Consider the following 26,656-nt stretch of genomic DNA (forward strand, 5'->3'; position numbering starts at 1 on the left):
TTAGAAGTTTGACAATATCTTTAAATTTTTATTATTATTATTCTTTAAGTTCTAGGCTCTTTAAATGCCTCTACAGAACTGGACACAATAGCATACAACATTGTGAGTTTATGTACAAAAACTAAAATTCTATAATTTGAGATGCATCATTACAGTTGAACAGGCAAAATGAAACTTGATATGCGGCTCGTAATGAAGTGTACTCAGATATCAGCCCAAGCGTTCTGGTTTTGCTGTTGTTTTAGCATCATACTGTGCTGTTTGAGCTAATCTGTTATCAGCCATACATTCAAAACTCAACCGTGATACCAAGAGACCCATCAACAAACAACAGAACTGAAATAGACATGTTTTTACAATTTATTCAACACGTACCCAAACAAATACTAATTACAATGTGGCAACTGACTGCATTTAAATGAACACAATCACATGATCGCTGAACCAACATCCTGTACAAGTTATTAAAGTTATGTTATTATGGTCACTGTGTGATATTACAGTGCAAATGGCAAATGGGTGATTATTGGGCTTGCTGCACTAATGTGTCTTGTTCTTTGAGAGCCGCTGGAGAGAAATGAGCCGTATCAGTGATGGTGAATCAGGGTCAGGTCTTGTTTCTGGGCGTATCAGAGTAAGGCACATTGTCCAGCAGGAGACTCTGGCGGGGCCGTAACACTACAAACACAATACAAACATCAGTCATTAGCCTGGGGAAACTCAAGATGTTCAGTCTTACATCAACCTTAAATAAAAAGAAACACATTGTTCTTATTATGCCAGTGTGAAAAAATGGATGCAGGGTTTCTCCAGGCTTTATGAAGGTAAGGCCTTTTATAGAAAATGTAAGAGATATATATCAAAGGGAACACACCAATATGTTCTTTAAATGAAGCACACAATGCTTTGTATTATCAACACTTCGAAGTACTGTATTACAGTAACATGAAGAAATGCAGTAATGAGAATCTGGGAGGAAACTTATGCTTAAAGTGTGTCACTATTTAATAAATAAATTGAAAAACTCTTACGGGCTAAAAATATGCTTATTTTATCTTTTGGTTGTGGGATGGCATGCGATCATATTTTTGATTTCACTTACAGATTTTATTTTCCTCCACATGCTCTCCCTGTACCACATTTTCACGAAGGATGGTCTCAACCGCTCGGGCCATTTTGAGCATCTGAAAGAATGAGGTTCATAGATATTGTTGCCTAGAAGCCTCCAAGAGCAGATGCCATCTCAATATCTAGTTTAATCACATCACAGGATTCATCTGTGCAGTCACACGACTTACCTCTTTAATATTTTCCTCTGACGTCTCATTCTTGTTTTTCTTGAATTCTTCATTTATTTTTAACCTGGCAGCTTCATGCCCAGAAGAGTCAAATAAACTTGTGTGAGACTTTAACTAAGACAAAACCAGCAATAATAATAATAAATCTGAATTTTTCCAGAACAAAAACATACAAACACAGGACAGAAATTACATTTTGCTTAAAAGTAACATTCCAAACAAAAGCATCAACACTAATATATAAATAATAATAAAACACAAACAAATAAATAAATAAACAACAAATGTTGAGAACTGATATGCAAATAATTGAAGTAGATATTTCTCGGAAGTATTGATACCTGTCAGAGCTCTGTCATCATCTTTAAAAACATGTCTTCTTGTCTTATGCAGATCTTTGAAGACCCGCAGCACCTTTGAATAAAAATATTAAGAAACTGCAAAGATAAATGACTATAAACAATGATGTTATAACGCAATGACACTTTGCTCTTATTAAGCCGTCTATTTAGACTATTTTATAACGGCAATTGCATTTACAGAGTTTGAAAATAAACACAGCATATACACAAACTGTTAAAAATAATGTAAGAAAACATCAATATTGTAAATTGCTGTTGTCTCTCACCTTCAAGCGTGTCCCCATCCTGCAGGAGTCTCGCTCTGCTGCTGCTGTTTGTGTTTGTGTTGCTGCGCAGCGCCGCCTGCTGCACCGGAGGACGAGCGCGGTCATTAGCCAGAAGTTCAAGTTTATTTGTATAGCGCTTTTTACCATACATTTATATATTGCAGAACCTTAATATATTTAACTTATGGCAAAATGTGGTAATTCTGTATGTTGTCTGAGCGTTGGCATCCTCTGAGGTCCTCTGAGGGGTTGGCATTATATTTTCTCAGATCATTTAAGGGTTGGATCCAGACTGAAGCTTCTGTCATTCCTAGTTACCACGGGATGTTAATCAACAGAGAAACAAATAGAGACATAATTAGCGTAGCTGCTGTTCCATCTAAGCAAAAATTAATTGTTCAACCCAAGCTAAAGAATAATAATGTACATTTGATCAGATATAACTGCAGTACAAGATTATAAGATGCATTATGTGAATGCTTGGCTAAAGAGATGTGTCTTTAATCTAGATTTAAACAGAGAGAGTGTGTCTGAACCCCGAACGTTATCAGGAAGGCTATTCCAGAGTTTGGGAGCCAAATGTGAAAAAGCTCTACCTCCTTTAGTGGACTTTGCTATCCTAGGTACTACCAAAAGTCCAGAGTTTTGCGACCTTAGGGAGCGTGCTGGATTGTAGCGTGGTAGAAGACAAGTTAGATACGCAGGTGCTAAACCATTTAGGGCTTTATAAGCAAGTAATAATATTCTGTAAATGATACAGAACTTAATAGGTAGCCAATGCAGAGACTGTAAAATTGGAGTAATATGATCATATTTTCTTGCCCTGGTAAGAACTCTAGCCGCTGCATTTTGGACTATCTGTAGCTTGTTTAATGAAGATGCAGGACAACCAGCTAGCAGTGCATTACAATAGTCCAGTCTAGAGGTCATGAATGCATGAACTAGCTTTTCTGCATCAGAAACAGGTAGCATGCTTCGAAGCTTGGCAATGTTCCTGAGATGGAAGAATGCTGGGAAATATGATTTTCAAAGGACAAGTTGCTGTCTAATATAACACCCAGATTTTTTACTTTAGAGGACGTGACAGTGCATCCGTCTAGTTGCAAATTATAATCCAAGAGATTCTGTGTACTGTTTTTTGGTCCAATAAGTAATATTAGATTAGATTAGATTAGATTCAACTTTATTGTCATTGCACATGTAAGGTACAGGGCAACGAAATGCAGTTAGCATCTAACCAGAAGTGCAATAAGCAGAGGTGCAGGATATACAGTGTCTACAATAGTTACATATGTACAGAATATACAGATAAGGCAGTAGTACTATGGACATAATTTACAAATTTTTAAATACTATCAGTATGATATACAGATGGGTGATATGAACATGCTATACAGATGGATTGTACAGTAAATGTATGTACACTATGAGCAAAAACTATGAATATAATTACAAATGGATATGAATAAGCTATACATTAAGATATATAAACACTAGTGCAATGAACATTGAAAGTGCATAGAAATAAAAATTTTTTATTTCTATATCTCTGTCTTATCTGAATTTAATAGGAGGAAATTATTGGTCATCCAATCTTTTCCATTTTTTACACAATCTATTAGCTTAGATAGTTGAGAAGTTTCATCTGGTCTTGTTGAGATATATAGTTGAGTATCAGAATCATAAACATCAGAATCAAACTGAAAAACAATCTCTAAGAAGCAGCTTGTTAGTTGGTTTTGTATTGCTTATTATGGTATTCATTTATCATCTGTTAACATTAATGTATTAACTGACATTAACAAACAATTAATAATGTTACCTAATGTTAACGAACACAACTGTGACCTTAATAATGCATTAGTAAATGCTGAAATTAACATTAATAAATGCTGTAGAAGTATTGTTCATTCTTAGTTTAAGTTTACTAATAAACCTTATTGTAAAGTGTTACCGAAAAATCTGTATTCGATAGTTTTTTGTAGCTAAGAGGGTTGAAGGAGGTTGATGGATGCACCATATTAAGTGCTGTCAATCTATTAAAAAAAATTAACCAATTAATTGCACATTTTTTTCTGAAATTAATCACGATTAATCCCACCTAAGTGAAAAACTCAATCGCCTGCGTTAACGCGCTAATTTTGGCAGCACTTTATATATATATATATGCATGCATATATAGGATGCACAATGCAACCGCACCATATTGGTTAGCTCCTTTTTTTTTATATTGAACGGTTTCTGTCTATTTTAAGATGCATCGCACTCATTCAGATCCTGTTTATTACTCTATTCCATCGGTCCCACCTTCATTACTTACTTTCAAATTTAATGTTGCAGATTTATAAACACGTATACAATTCTGTAATGCCTAAATTAATCTTTAACAAGCACACAGATTTAGTTTAGTGCTTTTTGAAAATATATTCAATGTAACCCAGAACATGAATGTAGCTTCAACATCAGCCGGAGTGTGTGTGTCTGTCTGTCTGTCTGCTTGTGTGTGTGTGTGTGTGTGTCTGTCTGCGTGTGTGTGTGTGTCTGTCTGTCTGCTTGTGTGTGTGTGTGTGTGTGTCTGTCTGTCTGTCTGTGTGTGTGTGTGTCTGCCTGCATTTTAAACTAGTCGTTATTTGCAAGTCTTCTATGATTGCAGCATCTGTGTAACTCAATCACAAAAAGACTGTATAAAACCAAATGTATTGCATTCCACAGAACAGAGCTATAAGTCTCAAAACACAAACAAGAACATTTTATTCACCAAATCACATTATTCACAAGCAGAACACATGCTGAGATGAATCCTGTCCAGGCGAGTCTTTGTCTGAAATGAAAGAACAAGGAAGAAGGAAATGTTACAGCAACAGCTAAACTTTCAGCAGAATCAGGACCACGCGTTACATTGACCCTCATATAAGAGTAAATAATCGTTCCCCTGAGTTCAGGGTCAGATGGGTAGTGTGTTTAATCATTGGGTCAGTTCCAATCTTCAGTCTTTCCATATAAAAGATAAATTAGTTGGATTAATCTAAACTAAAATCAGGCTGTAAAAGCTAGTACTAAAACGTTCTCCACATTTGACTTATAAATGCCTAAAACATACCTTGTTGCAGGCAGCCCTCGAAACTCATGCCGCTCGGGTCTTCGCACGTGGACAGAAGGACTCTTCTTCGGTGTTATTTCAGCCTCAGCAGCGCATTACTGCCGCCAGCGGTGTTCTCTGGAACTACTGAGGCTCGAGTTCGAATCATGATTCATGAAGATTCCAAACATTCCCGAATCTTTTGTTTCGAATCTCTGGTCACGTGATCGTAGCAAACAAAACATCATTTATTTAATCGTTTGTTTGTCTTACATTTATTTATTTTACTTCTATTTTGTTCATTTTCCTACTTGTGTTTCTTCCTTTTTATTCTTTTTTGGCTGGGTTTTTTGTGTGTGCATAACTGTGTATATATATTTACATTTAATAATTTAGCAGACGCTTTTATTCAAAGAGACTTAGAAATGAGGACAATGGAAGCAATCAAAATCAACAAAAGAGCAATAAAATGCAAGTGCTATGACAAGTCTCAGCCTAACACAGTACATGTAGCAAGGTTTATTGTTTTTTTTAATTATATAATAAATAAAAAGAAACCAGATAGAATAGAAAAAGAATAGAGGCCTTTTTTGCTTTTTGTTAATTGTATAATAAATAAAAAGAAAACAAATAGAATACAAAAAGAACAGAGAAGAAATATACACACACATTTTCCGTTGTTTTGCCGCTACATGGTGTTGATCTGGTAATGGTTTTGACTGATCTCGGGTCAGTTTTATAATAATGTAGGTTCATGTTTGATTAATTTTGGTATGCATGTTACGCCTAAAAACACGCAAAACAAGCATACCATATGATACAGTTTTACGCAACCTTCATATTTAATGATTAACCTTCATTTCTGGGAATTATGTACACAAAAACTGAATATAACCTTGGATACAAACCAATGAAAAGGGGAAAAATCGGTATCAGGAATGAATATTTGATTATTCAGTGTATGCTAAAACTTTTACGCAAAAAAGCGAGGAGAGACTTTTAATTTGAAAAGAGGCGCGGTTTTTCCGGAAGTGCGCGTCTCCGCTGACAAGCGTAGTTCTACTTCTGCGCGGTGGCGGTCAGCTGACAGATGCTTGCTGTCTCGGATCGTGCTGCTGTGAAATAAAAACACCTGTGCGATCAGAGCCGATGAGCGCGATGAGTGCTGGAGCTCCCCGATCACTGCCCTCCTCCGGACAGAAGTCCATCCAGGACATCTGCCACCCCCTGTCCGCCGAGGAGCGCGCTGCAGACAAGGTGAGGTCAGGGCTGGGGCTGTTTGGGGCAACATCACTCTCTAGCTCGGCAGCATTCATAATCCAGCAGCGCTGCTGACAGACAGCGTGTCGATATGTCTAAAATATTTTACTGGGTAAAAAACAAGTAGTATGTTTATCCAGCAGCAAACAGTGCATTTTTGTCACATTATACACATGGCAATTCTCGTCTATTTGCATTATAGTAATGTATTTTAGTTAATATCGTGGTATGGAAATATGCGATGTTACTACGTTATGAACATGCATCGTGGTATTACCATGTTTTTGGATATGTACTATGGTAGGTTGTTTGAACATGCACCAGGATTGTACCAAGTGTTTATTTACCGTATTAAATCCATGCTTTATTGGCCTTGTAACATAATGGACATGCACTGTGTATCATCTAAATACAGTGATGTATGATTATGGTAGTTATTTAGTATGATGGTACACATCAGGGTCCCATCACTGTATTTCTTTTTTTGTGTGGATTGAAGTGCATATTCAGGTTAATGCAATAAGAAATGGAAGTATTTTGTGTTAAAATTTAAAAACGTGAGAGGTTTGGCTTGAGTAAAATGAAATTATATGAATGTCATCTTTCGAATTATTAATACTGATCAGTGTTGCACACATCAAGGTTTATTTATCAAATGCACAAAAATATATTTGTAGCAATTCGCAGACAGACACACACACACACACACAGACACAGACACACACATACACACACACAGGCAGACAGACAGACAGACACACACACACACGCAGACACACACACAGACACACACACAGACAGACACACGCACACACACACACACACACAGACAGACAGACAGACACACACACACACACACACACACAGACAGACAGACAGACACACAGACAGACACACACACAGGCAGACACACTTATATTTTCAAAAAGCACTAAACAAAGTCTGTGTGCTTGTTAAATAAGGAATAGTTCACCCCAAAATAAAAATGTCTGATATTGTCCTCACCCCCAGACCATCAGAGATGTAGATGAGTTTGTTTCTTCATCAGATTTGGAGAAATGTATAGCATTGCATCAGTGTCTCAGCAATAGAAGTGAATGGGTGCCGTCAGAATGAGAGTCCAAACAGCTGATAAAAACATCACAGTTATCCACACCACTCCAGTCCATCAGTTAACATCTTGAAAGTGATGTAATGCTAAATTTCTCCAAATCTGTTCTGATGAAGAAACAAAATCATCTACATCTTGGATGGCCTGAAGCCCGATCAAGGTGAACTATTCCCGTAAGACTTAAAGGAAAAGTAAATTTACCATGAACCACACAGAAAAAGGTTGCTATTAGTAAATTGTAGTAGCACCAGTGTTGGACTAGTAAGTGCAGAGGGCTGTTGTGCAGTGTGTGAGGTGTCTGTACAATAGAGCTGTGTTGAGCTTGGCACAGCTGACTGAGATGCTGCTAAATGAATAGTTTGTTGTGTTTCTCGTTACACAGAAGAGTTGTTTTTGAGCCGCTGCTCATTAATCTATTGTTGTTACAGTTGCACCGTGGCTTCCCTGTTTGTTGGATATGATAATTGCTTGTAAATGCTGCAAATGCCATCTTCATATTCAGATGGCTGTTTTAGTAATAATATTATATATCGTTTTATTTCTATCTGTACTTCATTATTATTAGAGATAGTAAGGCCTCTTCTGTGTTTGTTTATTCCGATGGCTAATTTATAGCCAGAAAGTGTTTTTTTTCTTATTGGAAGTTTGCAGGTCATTAAGATGCATCAGCGCAATATTTGAACAAACCCAGAAACTTGGGCTTTCCTTACTGATTTCTCCTAATAAGCAGAAACTCCCTTTGGGGTTGTTTTGTGTGACACGTTTAAGAAAAGTTTAGAAAACGGGATTTTTTTGGAAAACGAAATCTTGGGACGCACAGTGCCAGGCAACATGAGTAATGCTTATCTTCCTGGTAAAAAGGAAATAACTCACTGTCACGGTTGTGTAATAATCGCCTAACCTTGTCCAGTTTTCTTGGAAACATTTTCAGTTGTAATCTGAAATAGTAATAACATTAGAGTGATACATCTAAACAAGGATATCCACGACAGGAGAACACCTCAAATATCTGTTTTACATTTTTATACAGTTTAGATTTTTCTCTTTCTTCCCTTTTTTACAACTTCTGTATTCCAAAAGAAATAAAATGCTTATAAAGTCACCGTTACCCATACAACTTCCCCCTTTATTATAATTTAATAAGTAAAAAATACAAATAAATGAACATATAAACATATACATACACTATATTGCCAAAAGTATTGGCACCCCCTTCTAATGAACATGTTTGACTACTTTAATAATTTCTATGAGTACAAATCTTTAATGTTTAATGAATGAATGATGCATTTATATAGCGCTTTATTGTGTATTGCTGTACACCCAAAGCGCTTTACAATCATGTGGGGGTCTCTCCTCAACCACCACCAGTGTGCAGCATCCACTTGGATGATGCGACAGCAGCCACAGCACAACGGCGCCAGTGCGCTCACCACACACCAGCTACAGGTGGAGAGGAGAGAGAGTCATTGAGCCAATCAGTGTATAGGGATTATTAGGAGGCCATGATAGACAAGGGCCAGTAGAGGGAATTTGGCCAGGACACCGGGGTTATACCCCTACTCTTTACGAGAAGTGCCATGGGACCAAAGTCCTGATCCCAGCTGAACACCTCTAGTGTGATTTTATATGCAGACCTTTAGCCAAAAACTCATCACCAAACACCAATGTGTCCTTATACAAGGCAATGTCATACAATGTTTAAAGCATGTAAAATAGAATAATACGTTCTGTGTAAAGTCAGTTTCTTTTTTGCATACCTCCACTTTTAATTTGTGACTGACTCTTTTTTTTGTTTTGTTTTTTACTCTTTCATCATATGTCATTTTTATTATTTCTAACAACTTCTGAACTCATGCATAGGCTTGCTTAAGAAAACATTGATTCTGAAGAAAAATAAATTCATTGATAATATCGATTACGTTTGTAACACAGCCATGAAGTTCACAGATGTCCCTGTGATTCATAGCTGTTGGCAACGTATGATTGGACTCTTCCAGTCAAGAATGAAATTGCCTGTGTGTGACTGCAGACTGTAAGTTCATGAAATCTGGCGAATATATAAAGTTGTTTGTTTCTGGAGGACATTGATGAGAAGAACAAAGCAGAAGCACCATACTTTCAGTTTTGAATGAGTAGATTTTAAAGTTTAAATCTTCTGGTTTTATGTCTAATATCTCCATAGTTAACTGTTTGGGTTGTGAGAATCAATGCATGCTTGTTCATTATAAAGATAAAGGACTGTTTTTGGATGTAGTGTCTGAAGGATAGCAGAAACAAACCCTGTAGTGATACGATGATGGGTTTATCTTGTGTGTCCATTCACGTGAATACTCTGAGTAAAGAGGCAGGTTTGGGCCGTTTCTGCTGTTCAGCAAAAAGAAGATCAGCGCACTTGTTTTAGCACTCAGAAGTGGGCATGTGATCAGGAAAAAGCCGTCACAGTTTCCTAAATGCTGGATCTGAAAATAGGATGTCATAGTAATTCCAACATTTTGCTCCAGGTTTCCTACAAACTCAAATGAGTTCAGAGTTGATTTAGCATTTAAGCATAAAAAGTCATACACATGGTAAAAATGTAAAACATTGTAATGTAAAAAATAATAAAAAGAATCAATCTGTATATTTGTATGTATGAATATGAAATATATTTCATATTCATAAATATAGGTGACCATGGTCCACAAAACCAATCATAAGGGTACATTTTTTGAAATCTGATCTGAAAGCTGAATAAATAATCTTTCCATTGATGTATGGTTTGTTATGATAGGACAATATTTGGCTGAGATACAACTATTTAAATATCTGGAATCTGAGGGAGCAAAAAAATTAAAATATTGAGAAAATCTCCTTTAAAGTTGTCCTTTAAAGTCCAAATGAAGTCCTTAGCAATGCGTATTACTAATCAAGTTTTGATATATTTACAGTAGGAAATTTACATAATATCTTCATGGAACATGATCTTTACTTAATATCCTAATGATTTTTGGGATAAAAGAAAAATCAATAATTTTGACCCATACAGTGCATTGTTGGCTATTGCTACAGATATACCCCAGCGACTTAAAACTGGTTAATAATAAAATATCTAAAAATCTAAACAATAAAATACAATAAAATATCTAAATATTAAATACAATAAAAAAAATCACAATTTAAAACAATTGTTTTCTGCTTGAATGAATGTTAAAATGTAATTTTAGTTTTTTTCTTTGAATTTTTCTAGACTAAAATTAAATTTTATTAATCAAAAAGCATGTCTAATTAACTGAAATAATGAAACTTTAAAGGATTAAACAGGCCCTATAAAATATGTTTTCCATTAATTTTCTGGATTCCATTTGAATAATTTAATTACAAATAAAAAATCAAAGCATTAATTGATTTTACATTTATTTATTTATCCAGAAAAAATATATAAATAATTTTATTTACCCCCCCCCCCCCCCCAGAAATACTGTTGTGTATTTACATTTTCCTGCTAAATAAAGTTTAAGTACTTTTTCTGGTAAATATTCCTGTTTAAATATTGCTTTAATAATAATTGCATTATTATTATTATTATTATTATTAGTAGTAGTAGTACTATCATTACAGTAAGTATTATTTCTGTCATGGTCAGTGTTGGGTAAGTTACTTTCAAAAAGTAATTAATTACAGTTACTAATTACTTCATCAATATTGTATTTAAATTACTTTACTAATTACTCTATCTGAAAAGTAACTTAGTTACTCAATAAGTAACTTAATTATTCAAATCGCTAATTAGGCTACATCTTAAAATCTTAATAGAAATTAAACTCTATATTCTTTCAATTCGAGTCAAACATAGAATAGTTTAGCCTTTTAGCTTTAAAACAACTGTAATACTTAAACATTTTTATGAAAAAAATGTAACCACCTTTGGTTAACAAATAGAAATACTCTGCAAAATATCTGAATAACAAAAAGGCTTAAAAGTTAAACAATACATTTCAGTTTGGCAAGATGTTCAGTAAAAACCCAACTAGTAAAATCTGTACAGGTTTATGTCAAAATAACACGTTAACTAATGTAGGAAAGAATAAATTACAGAAATTATCTTCTCTGCTGAATAATGTCAGATCGCGCTGTTCTTATGAGGTAAATTTCTCATAGCAGGTCTTCTTTCAAAAATGATGAATATTAGATGATTTTTTTTTTTCTTAATATTTTACTTTTTTTTCGTATCTAGGTGAGGGCATATGCGCGCAGGTGACTGCATATAATGAGCTCAGACACGGGAAAGACTGTACCTTGCTTTAGTTTCATACGGATTGCATAATCAGAAACATTAGTTTTTAATTTGAATTCGTTCAAGTGTCAAGTAGACACTTCAAGATTTTTAGATTCTATTGATTTTAGTCTTATATGTATCTGAGTCAGAGCCGGCGCCAGGGCACCTCCATCAGAGGGGCATTTGAATTTCTGGGGGGGGGCACAAATCACGTTTTGTGTGTGTGTGGGGGGGGGGTTCGGGGTGGGATGGGAAGCGTGCAATCTGTGATTGCGTGCAGTTTCTGACGCTCGCTAAAGCGTGCAATCGCCTTCTTATGTGCGCTGTTTTACCGGTTTCACTTTCGCTTTCGAAACGATCACGTTCGGCAAGAAGGGGAGAGGATGGAAAGTGGGGGGCACCGTAACTCTGCCCGCGAATGCCCCCTCTTGGTGCCGGCCCTGATTTGAGTAGCTATTTAAGGTTTCTCTGTGAATCAGGAAAATCTGAAAGTGAACGCACCCGCACGCGGAGGGTTAAAGCCGCTGCATTCAATATCTTTAGACGGTAAATTTAGATTTCAAATTCAATATTGCTTTTAGAACTGTTGAAATTATTTACTGTATATAACGCAAGTACTTTATAAGTAACTGTAATTAAATTACCTAAAAATTAACAGTAATCCCTTACTTTACTTTTTCAGTGGATAAGTAATTTAATTACAGTAACGCGTAATAACGCGTTACACCCAACACTGGTCATGGTTTAATGTCAAGTTAAACTGAACTTTTATTTTCTTTTATTAACTCAAAATAAACAGTAAAATGGTCATGAAGTGACTCTCAGAGCCGTTCTAGAGATCGTGCTCATGTGTTTCTGAAATCACCGTGAGCAGTCTGTGTGTAATAAACGAAACCACGCGCCATTCATTCCCTCACAGACACGCAGAACATGCAGGATTCATATTTAAATGGTATTTTACAGTTTAATAGTCATAGATTCTAGTCTATATCACATTTTGATTTCAGTGCACTGACCTATTTTTGATTTATCCATCCAAAATTTCCGTGACATTCCACGTTACTCTGTAAATTTCATATTTATGACTGGATTCTGCGTTTTTCACATCACGGAAATCATAGGGCCCTAGTTTTGTGTGTGCACATTCATTTACATTATTCTGTTTTCCAAATATCTGTGTTTAGCAGATTAAGTTAGTCTTTGTTAATCCCGCCCCCAGGACCTGAGCCTGCCCAATGGGACTCCAGTAGACACATCAAGCCCCGCCTCCTCTTCATCTCTGCTGAACCGACTACAGCTCGATGACGATCTGGACGGAGAAACACGGGATCTGTTTGTGACTGTAGAAGACCCCAAGAAACACGTGTCTACTATGGAGACGTATATCACCTACAGAGTCTGCACAAAGGTCAGAGGGCAAAGCTCACAGACTTTACTGACAACGAGATGCTGTTATTATTTGTGCCATTATATAAAGGTGTTGTTTAAAACTTTATTACAGATATCTGAAGGATAATGAGGCTCTTCAGACAGATTTTATTGGGTGATTGTGGCTTAGTGGTTAATCCGAATTGTTGATCAGTTTGTTCCAGTTTAACTGTACTTGTAAATCACTGTGGCTGCTAAAATGATGAATTAGATTAGTTAATTGTCAAAGAGGTCAGCTTTTCTCTCTTCGAGGCGCTGTAGTTTCGCTCACTGTGGCAGTTTCTGGGCTCATAGTCACATACAGGTGCTAATTAAAAACAGCCAATCACATCATGGAGGCAAACCGCGCTGACCTGCATCTGAGAGCTATTTCCCATCAGCCCTTTGGAAACTCATTGCTGGGTTTTTTGGGGATTGTGAAAGAAACCGTGGTGAGATCATAGTCAAAATAATACAGTGATTTATCATGGCTAAAAGAATGCACCGACTGAATGTTGTTGTAGTATTATTTCTATAATATTCTAGCATTAATTCATGTTTCGAATTCGCTTTTACTGCATCCTTGCTGAATAAAAGTGTTAAAGCGTTATTGACCTGTTTTTGTTTCTGTGTGACCTACAGACCACCAGAACAGAGTTTGACCTGCCTGAGTACTCGGTAAGGCGACGCTACCAGGACTTTGACTGGCTGAGGAACAAATTAGAGGAAAGCCAGGCCACCCATCTTATTCCAGTAGGTAGAGGAAGAGCCTTCACTGTACTGCTCACAAAACTAGTCACTAGTTTTAATGCATTTGCTCATTAGTACAGTTAGTTATGTAATGAGGCATTTGATATTATGGAGATCGTTTTTGCTGCAATCACTGATATTTCTGCCAATATTAAGCTTTTCACACCATGTGATGGACTACGTTTGTTGTTGTGTCTCCTTTCTGCAATCGTATAGCCTTTGCCTGAGAAGTTTGTTATGAAGGGAGTAGTAGACCGTTTCTCAGAGGAGTTTGTGGAGACCAGAAGAAAGGCACTTGACAAGTTCCTCAAACGTGTAGCAGACCATCCTGTGCTTTCTTTTAACGAACACTTCAATGCATTTCTCTCAGCAAAGGTCAGTGCTTTAAAGTCAGCATGAAATTAAACATTCACACTATCTGTTTTCTAAATGCATATTATAGACAGAGCTGGGTTGTAACTGATTACATGTAATCTGGTTCACATAATCAGATTCCAAAAATAAAGTGCTAATATGAGAGCATATTACATTTTATAATGCTCATAATCAGATTACAGTTACTTTTTATGGATTACATGATTACATGCTATTCACACAATGGCGGTAAATCATTTAGAATTTGTTTCTACCTAATTATTTTTTCTGTTTTAAATTTTTCCTTTCTAAAAATCCTACTGTGTGTCATACTATTTAGCTTGAGCTATATTCACAATATAGAATGGTTGTGTAAATAAATTTGCAATCCATGCGTCTGAATTTGGGTAAAAAAGCACCTCTCGAGCAATTAGACCATGTATAAACCAAATAATTGCAAGTTGTAATTTATGTATTTTATGATGTTGATGAAAAATAGAATATATTTTCTCTTTGCTTTTTTATATATTAGTGCAGTACGTTTATTGTTTTTTTTATATATTTTGTAATGTTGAATTAAATGCTATAACTAGGTCTTGTGGTGAAACAATTCTTCTCTATAGTGACAAATGCAGGTCATATCCATTCATTTAGTCATCTTAAACTCCGCCTCTGCAAGGTCATGTTCATCTGCCTTCGCTTTTGAGTGCCACGCCCGCATCTCAACATCCAATCAACAACTGATGCACAGAACCAAGTCCCGCCCTACATTTTTTCCCCTTCTTTCTGATAATTTTTTTCACTTGGATGTACAAAACAATGCAGAAGAAAAGATCTTCAAATCATTGCAACTTTAATATTCCTGAAGGGTTAGTTTTGAAGGTTTTGAACACAATCTTGCTCACCTGTGTCCTATCTGCATTTCTTCTATATCTCTCTCTTTCTCTGTGGGTCTCTGGAATTGTCAGTCTGCTGTCAGCAAAGCAGATCTTATTCCTACTATTGCTTTCCAAACTGCACTTTTCATCTTGGGCTTGACTGAGACCTGGATTCGTCCAGAAGACTCAGCAACCCCTGCTGCTCTCTCTGACAACTTTCTCTCACACCCCCTGTCAGGTCGGGAGGGGTGGAGGGCACTGGTCTTATTTCTAACAATTGGAAATACTCAACCCACGCTCCCCTATGCAATAATAACTCATTTGAATCTCATGCTATTACTGTAACAGCTCCAGTAAAGCTCTGTTGTAGTCATTTATCTCCCTCCTGGGCAACTGGGCACCTTCCTAGAGGAGCTGGATGGGCTGCTGTCCTCATTCACCGAGGATGGCAGTCCACTTATAGTCTTTGGTGACTTCAAGAGTCATTTGAACAAGCCTGATGCGGCAGATTTCCATTCACTCCTAGCTTAATTTGATTTCAAATGCCTTACCACCACAAGCACTCACATCAACCAACTGAAATTAATTTACATGCGAAGTTGTGTTTCAGACAACATTTTGGTAAAACCCCTATACACCTCTGACCACTACTTCATAACATTTAACCTACAACTTGCTACCTGTGAGCCGCCAACGCCTCTACCAGTTACCTTTAGACGAAACCTCCGTTCCCTTTCACCCTGACATCTTTCCTCTGTAGGATGGATGGATCTCTGTAGGAAGGATCCTCTGTTTTCATCTTCCCTCACCTACCCATTTCTCATCTCTGGATGTGCATGCAGCAACTGACACTTTATGGTCCACTTTAACTTATTGTCTACACAATATATGTCCTCTCTCCTCCAGGCCAGCATGGGCTGCCTCTTCTAACCCCTGGTTATCCGATGTTTTTCGTGAGCATCGGTCCAAACTCTGGGCAGCAGAGAGAAAATGTCACAAATCAAATATCCTTCAGACCTGAGTATGTATCAGTCTTTGCTTTTATCTTTCTCTGCTGAAGTCCATACTGCCAAGTCTTCATATTTTCACAACAAGATCAACAGTGCTTCTGACACACGTAATCTCTTCAAAACATTCAGTTCTCTCCTCTGTCCCCCTACACCACTCCCCCCCACCTCCTTAACAGCCAATAACTTTGCCACATTCTTCACAAACAAAACTAGAACAAATAGCAGCCAGTTCTCAGCTCCACACACACAGGACCTGAAATCAACCACATCCACTGCTAATACCCCCCACCCCCCACACCTTTTCCCTCTGTCCCCTCCCTGAGCCAAAAGTATCAAAACTTATCCTCTTCAGCCATCCTACAACATGCCCTCTAGACCCTATTCCCTCACACCTTCTCCAAGCAATCTCACGCAACTTGAACGAGTTGTTTTCGACCAGCTATCATAATTTCTTTCACAGAATAACCAACAGGATGCTAACCAAACAGGTTTCAAAAGTGGCCATTCAACTGAGACTGCGCTACTCTGTCACTGAAGCCTTGCGGATAGCAAAAGCTGATTCCAAATCATCAATTATCATTCTGCTCGATCTGCCGCTTTTGACACTGTGAACTATCAGATCCTCCTGTCCACCCTCTCATCACTGAGCATCACAGGATTCAAATCAGCAAAGTGGAATCCCTATCTCACTGTTAGGTCTTTGAGGGATGTATACAAAGCACATCAACTGCTCACTGGAGTTCCTCAGGGATCAGTTCTTGGACTCCTTCTCTTCTCCATATACACTACATCACTGGGTCTCATCATACAGGCACATGGTTTCTCCCACCTTTGCTATGCTGATGACAAACTGCAGGTTTGCATTTCATAACATCAGAAAGATCAGGCCCTTCCTAACGGAGCATGGTGCACAACTTCTTGTCCAGGCCCTTGTCATTTCTAGACTGGACTATTGCAGTGCTCTTCTGGCTGGACTTCCATCATGCACAGTCAAACCTTTACAAATAATTCGGAATGCAGCGGCACGTCTGGTTTTCAATGAAACCAGAAGAGCCCATGTTACACCTCTCTTTATCTCCTTGCACTGGCTCCCGGTTGCAGCTCGCATCAAGTTCAAGACATTGATGCTTGCATATAGAACAGCCACAGGCTCAGCACCCACCTACTTCCACTCACTTTTTGAGAATCTACATCCCCTCCAGACGTCTACGAGTGAGTGACCCCTCGTGGTATCATCACAGAGTGGCACAAAATCACTTTCCAGAACTTTTTTGTTCACCATTCCTGGCTGATGGAATGATCTTCCTACCCCTATCCGGAATGCTGAATCGCTGATAGTTTTCAAGTAACACCTGAAAACTAATCTCTTTTGTTACTATTTTACTTCATCTTAAAAAAAAAAAAAAACACAAAACACAACTTTGCTTTCTCTTTCCTTAATCTCTCCCTGTTTAGCTTGTACTAATCTGAACAATGCCTGAAACTTTGTATTACGAGCACTTCCTGCGTTTATTTGCCTCTTTATGATGAATTGCTTGTTGTATTCCTCAACTGTAAGTTGCTTTGGATAAAAGCGTCTGCTAAATGAATAAATGTAAGTTTACTAAATACTTTTGGGAACATATTTCCAGAGTCCAAACTGACCTTATAAATTAAAATAATTGGAAATTAAATTTGGAAACACAACTCTTAAGTGTATAGGAATCATAAATGTGTCATGCTTCATATTTGTATAGTTTCTCACAGTCTGTGCCGGTGATGTGTTGGATTGCCAATGCTGGAAACCCTTACTAGCTGTTTATGACCAGATTCAGATGTCTTTTTGAGAGAAGCCTGACAACATTGTGCATTTGCAATATGTTGCTAGCAGGCTATATGTTCCAGCATGGAAACTCAGTGGGATTTCATTGGGTTTGGCTGGGTTTTCTAGGCCATGAGACAGAATTGATGTACTGTATGCTTGACTTTCAGGACTTGAATAAGCGTCAAGGCCTGGCTCTGCTGACTAAAATGGGGGAATCTGTGAAGTATGTGACGGGCGGTTATAAACTGAGGGCACGGCCGGTGGAGTTTGCTGCCATGGGCGACTATCTGGACATGTTCACACAGAAACTGGGCACCATTGACAGGATAGCACAGAGAATCATCAAAGAGCAGTCAGGTAAAGAGCGTCCCACCTGGCGTTTTAAAAGAAATTACATCTATCCAGTCTTCCATCCTAAAGGCCTGGATACACTGACAGCGAAGCACTTTTTTGTTCTTCATGAAGGGGTAAAGAGAAGTTTGAAATACCTTTGTGGCAGTTTTCTGTTTAGTTAAAATCCCAGTGCTGCCACCTGAGCTGCTGGGAGCCATGTTAAGATAAATATGTGCTGTGCGCTCTCCACTCAATAACAAAATAAACGCTACAAAAATGCCAGCGGTGAGAAAACAGCAGTTAAGAAAGCATCTGATCATAAGAATGTGAATATGTTTACAGCAGCTCTGCAATTCAGCACTCCAGTGAAGTCACATCACATTTATTTATAAAGCACTTTATACAATAGATTGCTTTAAAGCAAGCAGCTTTCCGAGCCGTTCACTCAAAACGCATTTTTCCATTCCAGTGTACTAGTTTTCCATTGTTAGAATTACACTTCAATTTCTACTATAAATCAGCTCTCCAGTGCTTTTACTTGCGGTCTGATCTCAATGGACTCAACTTCTACATCTTAATATTTTGGGCTACTTTAACACTGTTGCCGCTTGAACATGTCCGCGGGTTGAAGCGACCCCAAAAACATGATATTTAGCCCCTGAAATGTGAATTTTACCAGGGGAGCCCCACCAAAAAATATGTATTTTACCCCCAGAACATGATTTTTTTTACTGGGGACCCCCCCCCTCGAAAAGAGAGTGGTCTAGTTTTGAGTAGCAATTGGGCGGGTTTTGTTGTGAAAACCTGGCAACCCTGTTTCATTGTTTCTGTTCGTCAGAGTTTCTGATGGAGTTGAGAGAGTACGGGCCGGTCTACTCCTCCTGGTCGTCTTTTGAGGAGGACCTCCATGATCCTCTGGAGGGGGTGTCGGGGTGCGTGTCGAACTGTTCCAGCGCTCTGGAGGATCTCACGGAGGACATGAGCGAAGACTTTCTCCCGGTGCTCAGAGAATACGTCCTGTACATTGAGTCCATGAAGGTGAGTGGCTCTGAGTAATTTCTTCCCCTTTCCATGTGATTTTAATTTGATTCAGCATTAATATGGAGCGACCAGCAGAGTTTCCCTCATCCGTCTGCTGGAAGATAATTGATGTCATTGGGAAACAGACCATATGGAGAACGCTTCACTTCCTTTCTTGACTGTTTGCAGAGGGAATGTGATGGTTTGCAGTTTTTTTCTGACAGCATATTCTCCTAATACTAAGCCAATGTTAATTTATTTACAGTAGTTACAATATAATACAAGAAAGGTCTCATAATAATATCATTTGGATGTTGATTTATATTAGAGGCAGCTGTTTTAAGATGAAACACTGCATGATGCAGCATGGTGTCTTTCAACACCGTTTTGTCTTCACTCTGTTTCCTAATTCTTTTTCAATTTCCGTTTTGAATTGTATTTTGAATTGCATAATTTTTTTTTTAAGTCACTGGCAAATAGCTTTTTCTTGTTTTAAACATGAATCTAAAAAAAAAAAATCAGTCTTATTTTTTAAGGTTTATCTTAAAGGTGCCATAGAATGCATTGATAATATTTTAAATTGTTCTCTGATATCTACACAGAAGGCATGTGGCTTAGGTAAGGGCAAAAAATCTCCAGAAATGGTTTTACATGTCCATTTACAACCCTAGGATTTGTCCCATGAATGAAATGGTCTGTTATTATCTTATTTGGGAGGGTCATAAATAATTATGTTGAGCTCTGCTCTGATTGGCTGTTTCCCAGCGCAGCTCATTTCAGTAGCTCACACAGCAAACGGATCTCTACTGTCCGGCGTGAACGATGAAGAGATTAGGCATCCGACCTTATGTTTGAGCCAGTATCAGACGAAGATACAGATTTTGAGAGATTTTGCAAGAATGTTTAGTGTCTATGGTAAACATGGCGAGACTCTGGCGCGGACGCAGCCTCTGTGTTGCCAGATTCAGCTGTTATAAGCGTTTTTGGACGTGTCTTTTCACTCTTTTTGACACTTTAGAAAGTTAGTAAAGTAACACGTTGCAATTTAGGGTCAGCGATATCTGTATCTTTTCTTAATTGCAAAAGATTTGAAATAATGTCAGATTATTTTTATTTATTTATCGGTTTTTTGTTTGTTTTAATAGCAATATCAGGCAACACTTCATAGATGATTCGGCTGTGCAGGTCCGGCTGGCCTAGAACATGGGCTGATATACATTATGCAAATGTTGGGGGCATAATCATTAATGAGCCAGACTGTAACATCACAGTCGGTGTTATGTTGGGATTTGCCTCTTTTTCATGCACTATATTTACATAAGGAGGAGGAAACAATGGTGTTTGAGGCTAACGGTATGTCATATCCATGTACAAAACTCTTATTATTTAACTATGCCAAGGTAAATACAGTTTTCCATTCTATGGCTCCTTTAAAGCAAGAAAACACTGTTTGGGTAAGGAAACTAAGCGGATTTCAAGATATTCTTTTTCAATGCAAAAAATGCTGTTTACAACATTGATAATAATCATAAATGTTTATATGCAAATCAGCATATTAGAATGATTTCTATAGGATCATGTGACAATTATGTTGAAAATTCAGCTTTGATCACACCCATAAATTACGCTTTTACAGTATATTATCATGGAAATGAGTTATTTTAAATTGCAAAAATATTTCACAATATTACTGTTTTTGCTGTATCTTTGATCAAATAAATGCAGCCTTGATAAGCAGAAGATCGTGCTGACCGCAAGCTTTTGAACAGTAGTGTATGTATCTTGTTTTAAATGTGCTTGGATATTTATCCTGCAAAAATACTGGTGCAAATAACTGTTGAAGTAAACCGCTATGAGGAAACGTTCATATGCAAACTCAAAATAAAATCACTTCCTCCGTCTTTTCTTGACACATCTACACCATCAGCAAATGTAGTGAGACGAGCTTTTATATTTCCTTCTTGAAAACTTCTCTAAAGTGATTGCCAGGACTTCAGTTGCATTACAGCTTAAATTAAAACATAATTAAAATAACTCAAACATATTTCAACAACTAGATAATTATGGACATATAAAGGTTTCGCCTTTTAAAGTCAAGTTAAGTCAAATATATTTGTAGTGCACTCACAAAATAACACAGTTTCAAAACAGCTTTACAGAAAATCATGGTGTTAATGTTTATATCATCTTAATATCTTTATATATAAAACATTATATACACACAGTTTACATTTTGCAATGAAGTAAGCATAAATAGTAAATATGACTTTGTGTGAGTGTACTGTATGTATTTGAGTAAGGTTGGTTATAGGAGTTTGTATAGTAGTTTAATATTTATGAATTTATTAATATAGTTATTAATTTGTTTTGAGGTGATATTGAGATGTGAGAGGTTTTGTACAATTTTTAATAAGCCTAAGATGTCAATGTTGTAAACTGTTCAAGGATGTAAACTGTAACAGCTGCCTCGGTTCACAAACCGCTTGTTGTTTGTCAGAATGTGCTGAAGAAGAGAGACCAAGTTCAGGCTGAGTATGAAACAAAGTTGGAGGCGGTCGTGTTCAGGGAGGACAAAAAGACACCGGTGAGTTACATTTGTTCGTTAACTCTGATTTGGAGGGCTGTGTTTATTAAAGGAATAGTTCACCCACAAATGAAAATTTGCTGAATATTTACTCTTATTCTCAGGCCATCCAAGATGTAGATGAGTTTGTTTCTTCATCAGATTTGGAGAAATGTAGCATTGCATCAGTGTCTCAGCAATAGAAGTGAATGGGTGCCGTCAGAATGAGAGTCCAAACAGCTGATACAAACATCACAATAATCCACACCACTCCAGTCCATCAGTTAAAATGTCTTAAGATAAAAGCTGTGTGTTTGTAAGAAACAAATCCATTATAAAGGCATTTCAACTTTAAACTTCTGATCAAATCATGATTCATAACGGCTCCTACCGTGAAAAAGTCCATCATCTGTTGTCTCTAACATCAAAATCCAGCCACATATTTGTTTAGAGCTGTATTGGACTGTAAACAGTGCTTGATCTGTGCAGATTTCTCTCTTGATTCGGACCAGACCGCTTTTTCACTAGAAGAAGCAATATTATGGATAAAGGACTTGTATTTCAGCCAAAAGCTAAAACAGGCAGCTTTTGTCTGCTCCAGATGTTAACTGATGGACTGGAGTGGTGTGGATTATTGTGATGTTTTTATCAGCTGTTTGGACTCTCATTCTGACGGCACCCATTCACTTCTATTGCTGAGACACTGATTTAATGCTATACATTTCTCCAAATCTGATGAAGAAACAAACTCATCTTGGCCAATATTGGAGTGTGTTACTTGTGATGGAGGAAACTGGTGAACTGGTCGGTCTAGATGTTCTCCGCACATCTCTGTCCTGCAGATGCCCGCTGACGTGGAGAAGTGCCAGGACCGTGTGGAGTGTTTCAATGCCGACCTGAAGGCCGACTGGGACCGCTGGGAGAACAACAAACGACAGGACTTCAGACAGCTGCTGACCGGCATGGCCGACAAAAACATCCAGTACTACGAGAAGGTCAGACTCTTTCCTCCACCTGGATTCGTCAAAAGTGCTTTGTAATGTGGTTGGAGGGGAAAATTTGCATCTGTCATTTCAGAGGCGGAGCAAGTTATTATATTTTGATGCAGGAACAAAATATGACCGGCTACCAAGACAAACGTTTTACTTCAGAATAATATGAATTGAGTTCAGTAAAAGCAGAGATATGTTTTAGGAAAGTAAATGGGTTGAGTTTGACTTAATGTTGCTGTAAGTGTATCAACCGTCTATAGAACACTTGGAGTGACTCTTGCTCTGAAACTGCTCAGCTGTTGTTTGAAGAAACTCTCACACATTTCATTCCTGCTGTTTTGTCAAACACTGACACGGTGCCGCTAAATTCCAGACACCACGGCCAAACGGGAAGAGCCCAGGAAACCATTAATACTGCAAGAGTCAGAGCAGCTCGCTTATTTCATTATTTACTTCATTGTATATTCACATATTGATATAGAGAAGTTTTTCAGTGTTGAAGTCAGTTGCTTAAACTGTCAAGACACCCTAAATCAAAAGGAAAGCAATAACATAAAACCTGTTTAAAGCATTATTATTATTATTATTATTTTAATTTGCATTGTGGCAATCAGTGTTATTAAAAAATAGTCTGTTAATTAAAATAAAGCTGAATTAAAATATAAATAATAGATGAAAAAAATTTCTCAGAAATTTTGACTTTGCAATTGATTAAAATAAAATAAGTTTACTGTTTATAATTACTAAAATTACTGTTAAAACTGAAATAAAAGCGAAGCAGATGAATTTTAAAGCTAAATAGAACTTGCATAAAAATACTCAAATTAAAATTAAATCTGAAAACATAAAAATAAAAGCTAATTCAAAATATTAATAAATAATATAATGGTACATAAATAATGCAAAAATAACATTGAACATTATATACACACACACACACACACATATATATATATATTATGATATTATATAATTTTTTTTATTTTATTTATGAATTATTATGGTAATAAGAATATGAATTAAATTAATGTTATTTTTAAAGTTACTGTAATTGCTATTTATTCAAATTAAATAATTGGTTATTATAATGTATTATTTTTAATTGATTAAAGTAATGAAACATCTTGTGTTTTGTAAAGAAAGTGTCAAAGCAAAATCACAATGTGAAAAGTCTAGATGTCACTCCTGTCCATACGAAATAGATAGTTTAGGAAATCTAACCCTGTGAAAGTGAGTGTCTAGTCAAAACAGAGTTTGAAGCTTGACTTTCTGCTGTTGCTTCTGCCCCACAGTGCCTTGCAGCGTGGGAGTCCCTCATTCCACTGTTACAAGACAAGCAGGAAGCAAAAGACCAAACGAACTGAGCGTGTTTCAGCCGTTCTCCTGGCCACCGGCGAGGTCCAGAGCTCGTGATCCAGGCTGTCCTCGGACCTGTCCGGCACGGGACGGGACGCTGATGGAGCGGACGAGCTCCGAGAATCTATTTTGTAAAGTGTCTTTATTTGTTAAAGCCCATCCATCAACCACCTCTCTGTTTTTTTTGTGGAAGGAGAATTTGTAGCTTCCTCTTCTCAATCTCAGACTGGAACTGCAGAAGAGTTTGGGAAACTGATCATCGCGAGGATGAGAGGGGGGAGGACGATTTGGTGACGGCAACACATTTGTAGTTTTTAGTGAGATGTTTGCCAGCTCTCCTTTTGTAAATGCTTGTCTTTTGATGCTGCGCCGTCCAAGGGAACCGAGACGTCAGTGGTTTGCGTTCATGAAGAGTCCCGCGGAAGGTTTGCCAACATTCTTCTTGCCAAAGATGTGGAACTGAAGTTTGATATTTCCTGGACACCACAAAGCCCTTGCCCGGATCGGCCGTTCCCTCGTTATACTCTAAGCTGTTGCGTTCAAATGAAGGATGTTTTCCCAGCCATACTTGACCTCATTAAATATTTATGGCTAAAGATGTGTCATAATGATTTGTACTTGTCTTAATGGGGCAGGATCTGTGGTTGGGTCATCTAGTCTAATGTGAGGTGAATGTAATGTGGGACGTTTCCTGTCAAACTCTGGGATAATAATGGAGAGCGGTTAATCTCCAATAATATTCATGCATTCTGAAATTCAAAGCTTTTAGTAAATGCATCATGGCAAATGATTTCGGCAGCTGTTGCATCAGGCAGAACTGCAGGATAGTGATATGTTACTCTTCAAAAATTTGGGGGTCGGCGAGTTTATTATTATTTTTTTTTAAGAAGTCTCACCAAGGCTGCATTTCTTTGATCAAAAATACAGTAAAAACAGTGAAATATTATTACAATTTAAAATAATTGTTTTCTATTTGAATATATTGTAAAAGGTCATTTATTGCTGTGTATTTTCAGCATCATTACTCCAGTCTTCAGTGTCACATGATCTTCAGAAATCAGTATAATATACTGATTTACTGCTCAACAAACATTTCTGATTATTATCAATGTTGAACACAGTTGTGCTGCTGCTTATTTTTGTGGGAACTGTCATGGATTAAATTTTTCATCATTTTTTAACGAATAGAAAGTTCAAAAGAACAGCATTTATTTAAAAAAAGAGAAACTTTATAAATGTCTTTACTGTCACTTTTGATCGATTTAATGCTTTGCTGAATAAAATGATTAATTTGTTTATAAACCCCAAGCGTTTGAACAGTAATATTCAGCACTGACATTATACAATTATAGATGCCAAGTGTTTCTGAATGTGTTTCTCACAAAAACTGTAGAAATGCCTTTGTTTCAGCCCCTAATCAAAATGATATTTTTCATAAAGAAAATTAAGCCTACTTCAGGTCTATTAAAGGGATATTTCACCCAGACATGTAAATAGACAGAATTGTCATTTTTCTAATTACTATTATTTATTATAATTATGATTTTTTTTTTATTATTTGCATTGTAACCATATTTCCAATTAAGGATATGTAATGCGCATATATGTATTTTTTTATGTATGTATCTATTTGATATGATTTAAAATTGTATTATAGACATATTGCATTAGAGTTCGACACGTCTGTTTTTCAGTAATAAGTTGCAGGGAAAAAAGTTGATTAATTGCTTTATTATGGACACTAATGAAAATGGTCCTGACAATTAAGCTTCATTTTCTATATGTTTTTCCACTTTATATTAAATAACCAGACATTTGGTGAGATTCACCACTACCATAGAATGAATCACATAAAAAAAAATATATATATATATATATATATATATATTACATAACAGTTCTGCCTGTTGTGAGGTAGTTCTCTTCAAGTTAAAGCAGACTTAATGAACAGAGAGTCAAGGGTGCACTGAAGTTTGTCATCTCTCACAGCTCTGTCATTTCGAGATTTTTGACATTTTAAGTGAGTTCTCCATCAATATTGCAATTACATAGAAATGTAGCAAAGACCAGTCAGAAAGTATGTTTTATCAGATCTGGCCCTCAGATTGGAAACATGCCGCCTGCTGGTAAATGCTGTTACTGCAGTCACGTCGTCTCTCTGCCTTTTCTTTAAGAAAACAGAGCCACCAGATTACAAGCATAAGCTCTTTTGTATATGTCTAGGTTTGCCTTTTTTATGTGATCTAGTGAAGAGAGACATGGCCTGAAGTTTAACTCATCAAATCCAGTCAGCCTTATACATTTGTCTCCATTCATTTTTAAGATGATTTGATTGATTTGTTACAAAGGCAGCTATATGACTTGTTGCTTTAATGCATGTTGTACATTATGATATAAAATACAGTTTATACTGCATATTATTAAATTCAGTTTTTTACAAGAACAGGTTAAATGTAAAGCAAATATATGACTTTCAAATGACTGCCTGCAGAATCTGCAATAATTGTGATCCATTAATGTGTTATTTTACGTACTTAATGGTTAAACAAATGATT

At 36.9% G+C, this 26,656-nt stretch overlaps 2 protein-coding genes across 2 annotated transcripts; one reads left to right on the forward strand and one right to left on the reverse strand.

The window, feature by feature from the left end:
- Positions 1 to 46: 46 nt before the first annotated feature.
- Positions 47 to 2,009, reverse strand: lyrm7 (LYR motif containing 7). Its single transcript, XM_079410954.1, has 5 exons — positions 1,927 to 2,009; positions 1,640 to 1,712; positions 1,299 to 1,369; positions 1,103 to 1,184; positions 47 to 678 (listed from the first exon to the last, which is right to left on the reverse strand). The coding sequence occupies exons 1-5, from the start codon at positions 1,942 to 1,944 to the stop codon at positions 608 to 610; spliced, it is 315 nt and encodes a 104-aa protein (XP_079267080.1). The 5' UTR covers positions 1,945 to 2,009; the 3' UTR covers positions 47 to 607.
- A 4,051-nt stretch (positions 2,010 to 6,060) lies between these two features.
- Positions 6,061 to 25,400, forward strand: snx30 (sorting nexin family member 30). The gene is made up of 9 exons (XM_079410049.1): positions 6,061 to 6,262; positions 12,854 to 13,042; positions 13,684 to 13,794; positions 14,008 to 14,166; positions 18,005 to 18,194; positions 19,009 to 19,208; positions 21,688 to 21,774; positions 22,596 to 22,748; positions 24,038 to 25,400. Exons 1-9 carry the CDS (start codon positions 6,155 to 6,157, stop codon positions 24,107 to 24,109), a joined length of 1,269 nt encoding a protein of 422 aa, XP_079266175.1. The 5' UTR covers positions 6,061 to 6,154; the 3' UTR covers positions 24,110 to 25,400.
- The last annotated feature ends 1,256 nt before the right edge of the window (positions 25,401 to 26,656 follow it).

The sequence above is a fragment of the Barbus barbus genome, assembly GCF_936440315.1.
Source record: "Barbus barbus genome assembly, chromosome: 47".
Classification (NCBI taxonomy): Eukaryota; Metazoa; Chordata; class Actinopteri; order Cypriniformes; family Cyprinidae; genus Barbus; species Barbus barbus.

What these genes read in the sequence shown, in the direction of transcription:
- lyrm7 (XM_079410954.1), bottom strand. An exon ending in TGATGACAGAGCTCTGACAG is followed by an intron (nt 1,370 to 1,639) that starts GTATCAATACTT and finishes CTGGGCATGAAG; the next exon opens with CTGCCAGGTTAAAAATAAAT. An exon ending in CAGAGGAAAATATTAAAGAG is followed by an intron (nt 1,185 to 1,298) that starts GTAAGTCGTGTG and finishes TCATTCTTTCAG; the next exon opens with ATGCTCAAAATGGCCCGAGC.
- snx30 (XM_079410049.1), top strand. Translation starts at nt 6,155, where the DNA reads ATGAGCGCGATGAGTGCTGGAGCTCCCCGATCACTGCCCTCCTCCGGA. An exon ending in AATCATCAAAGAGCAGTCAG is followed by an intron (nt 18,195 to 19,008) that starts GTAAAGAGCGTC and finishes TCTGTTCGTCAG; the next exon opens with AGTTTCTGATGGAGTTGAGA. An exon ending in ACATCCAGTACTACGAGAAG is followed by an intron (nt 22,749 to 24,037) that starts GTCAGACTCTTT and finishes TCTGCCCCACAG; the next exon opens with TGCCTTGCAGCGTGGGAGTC.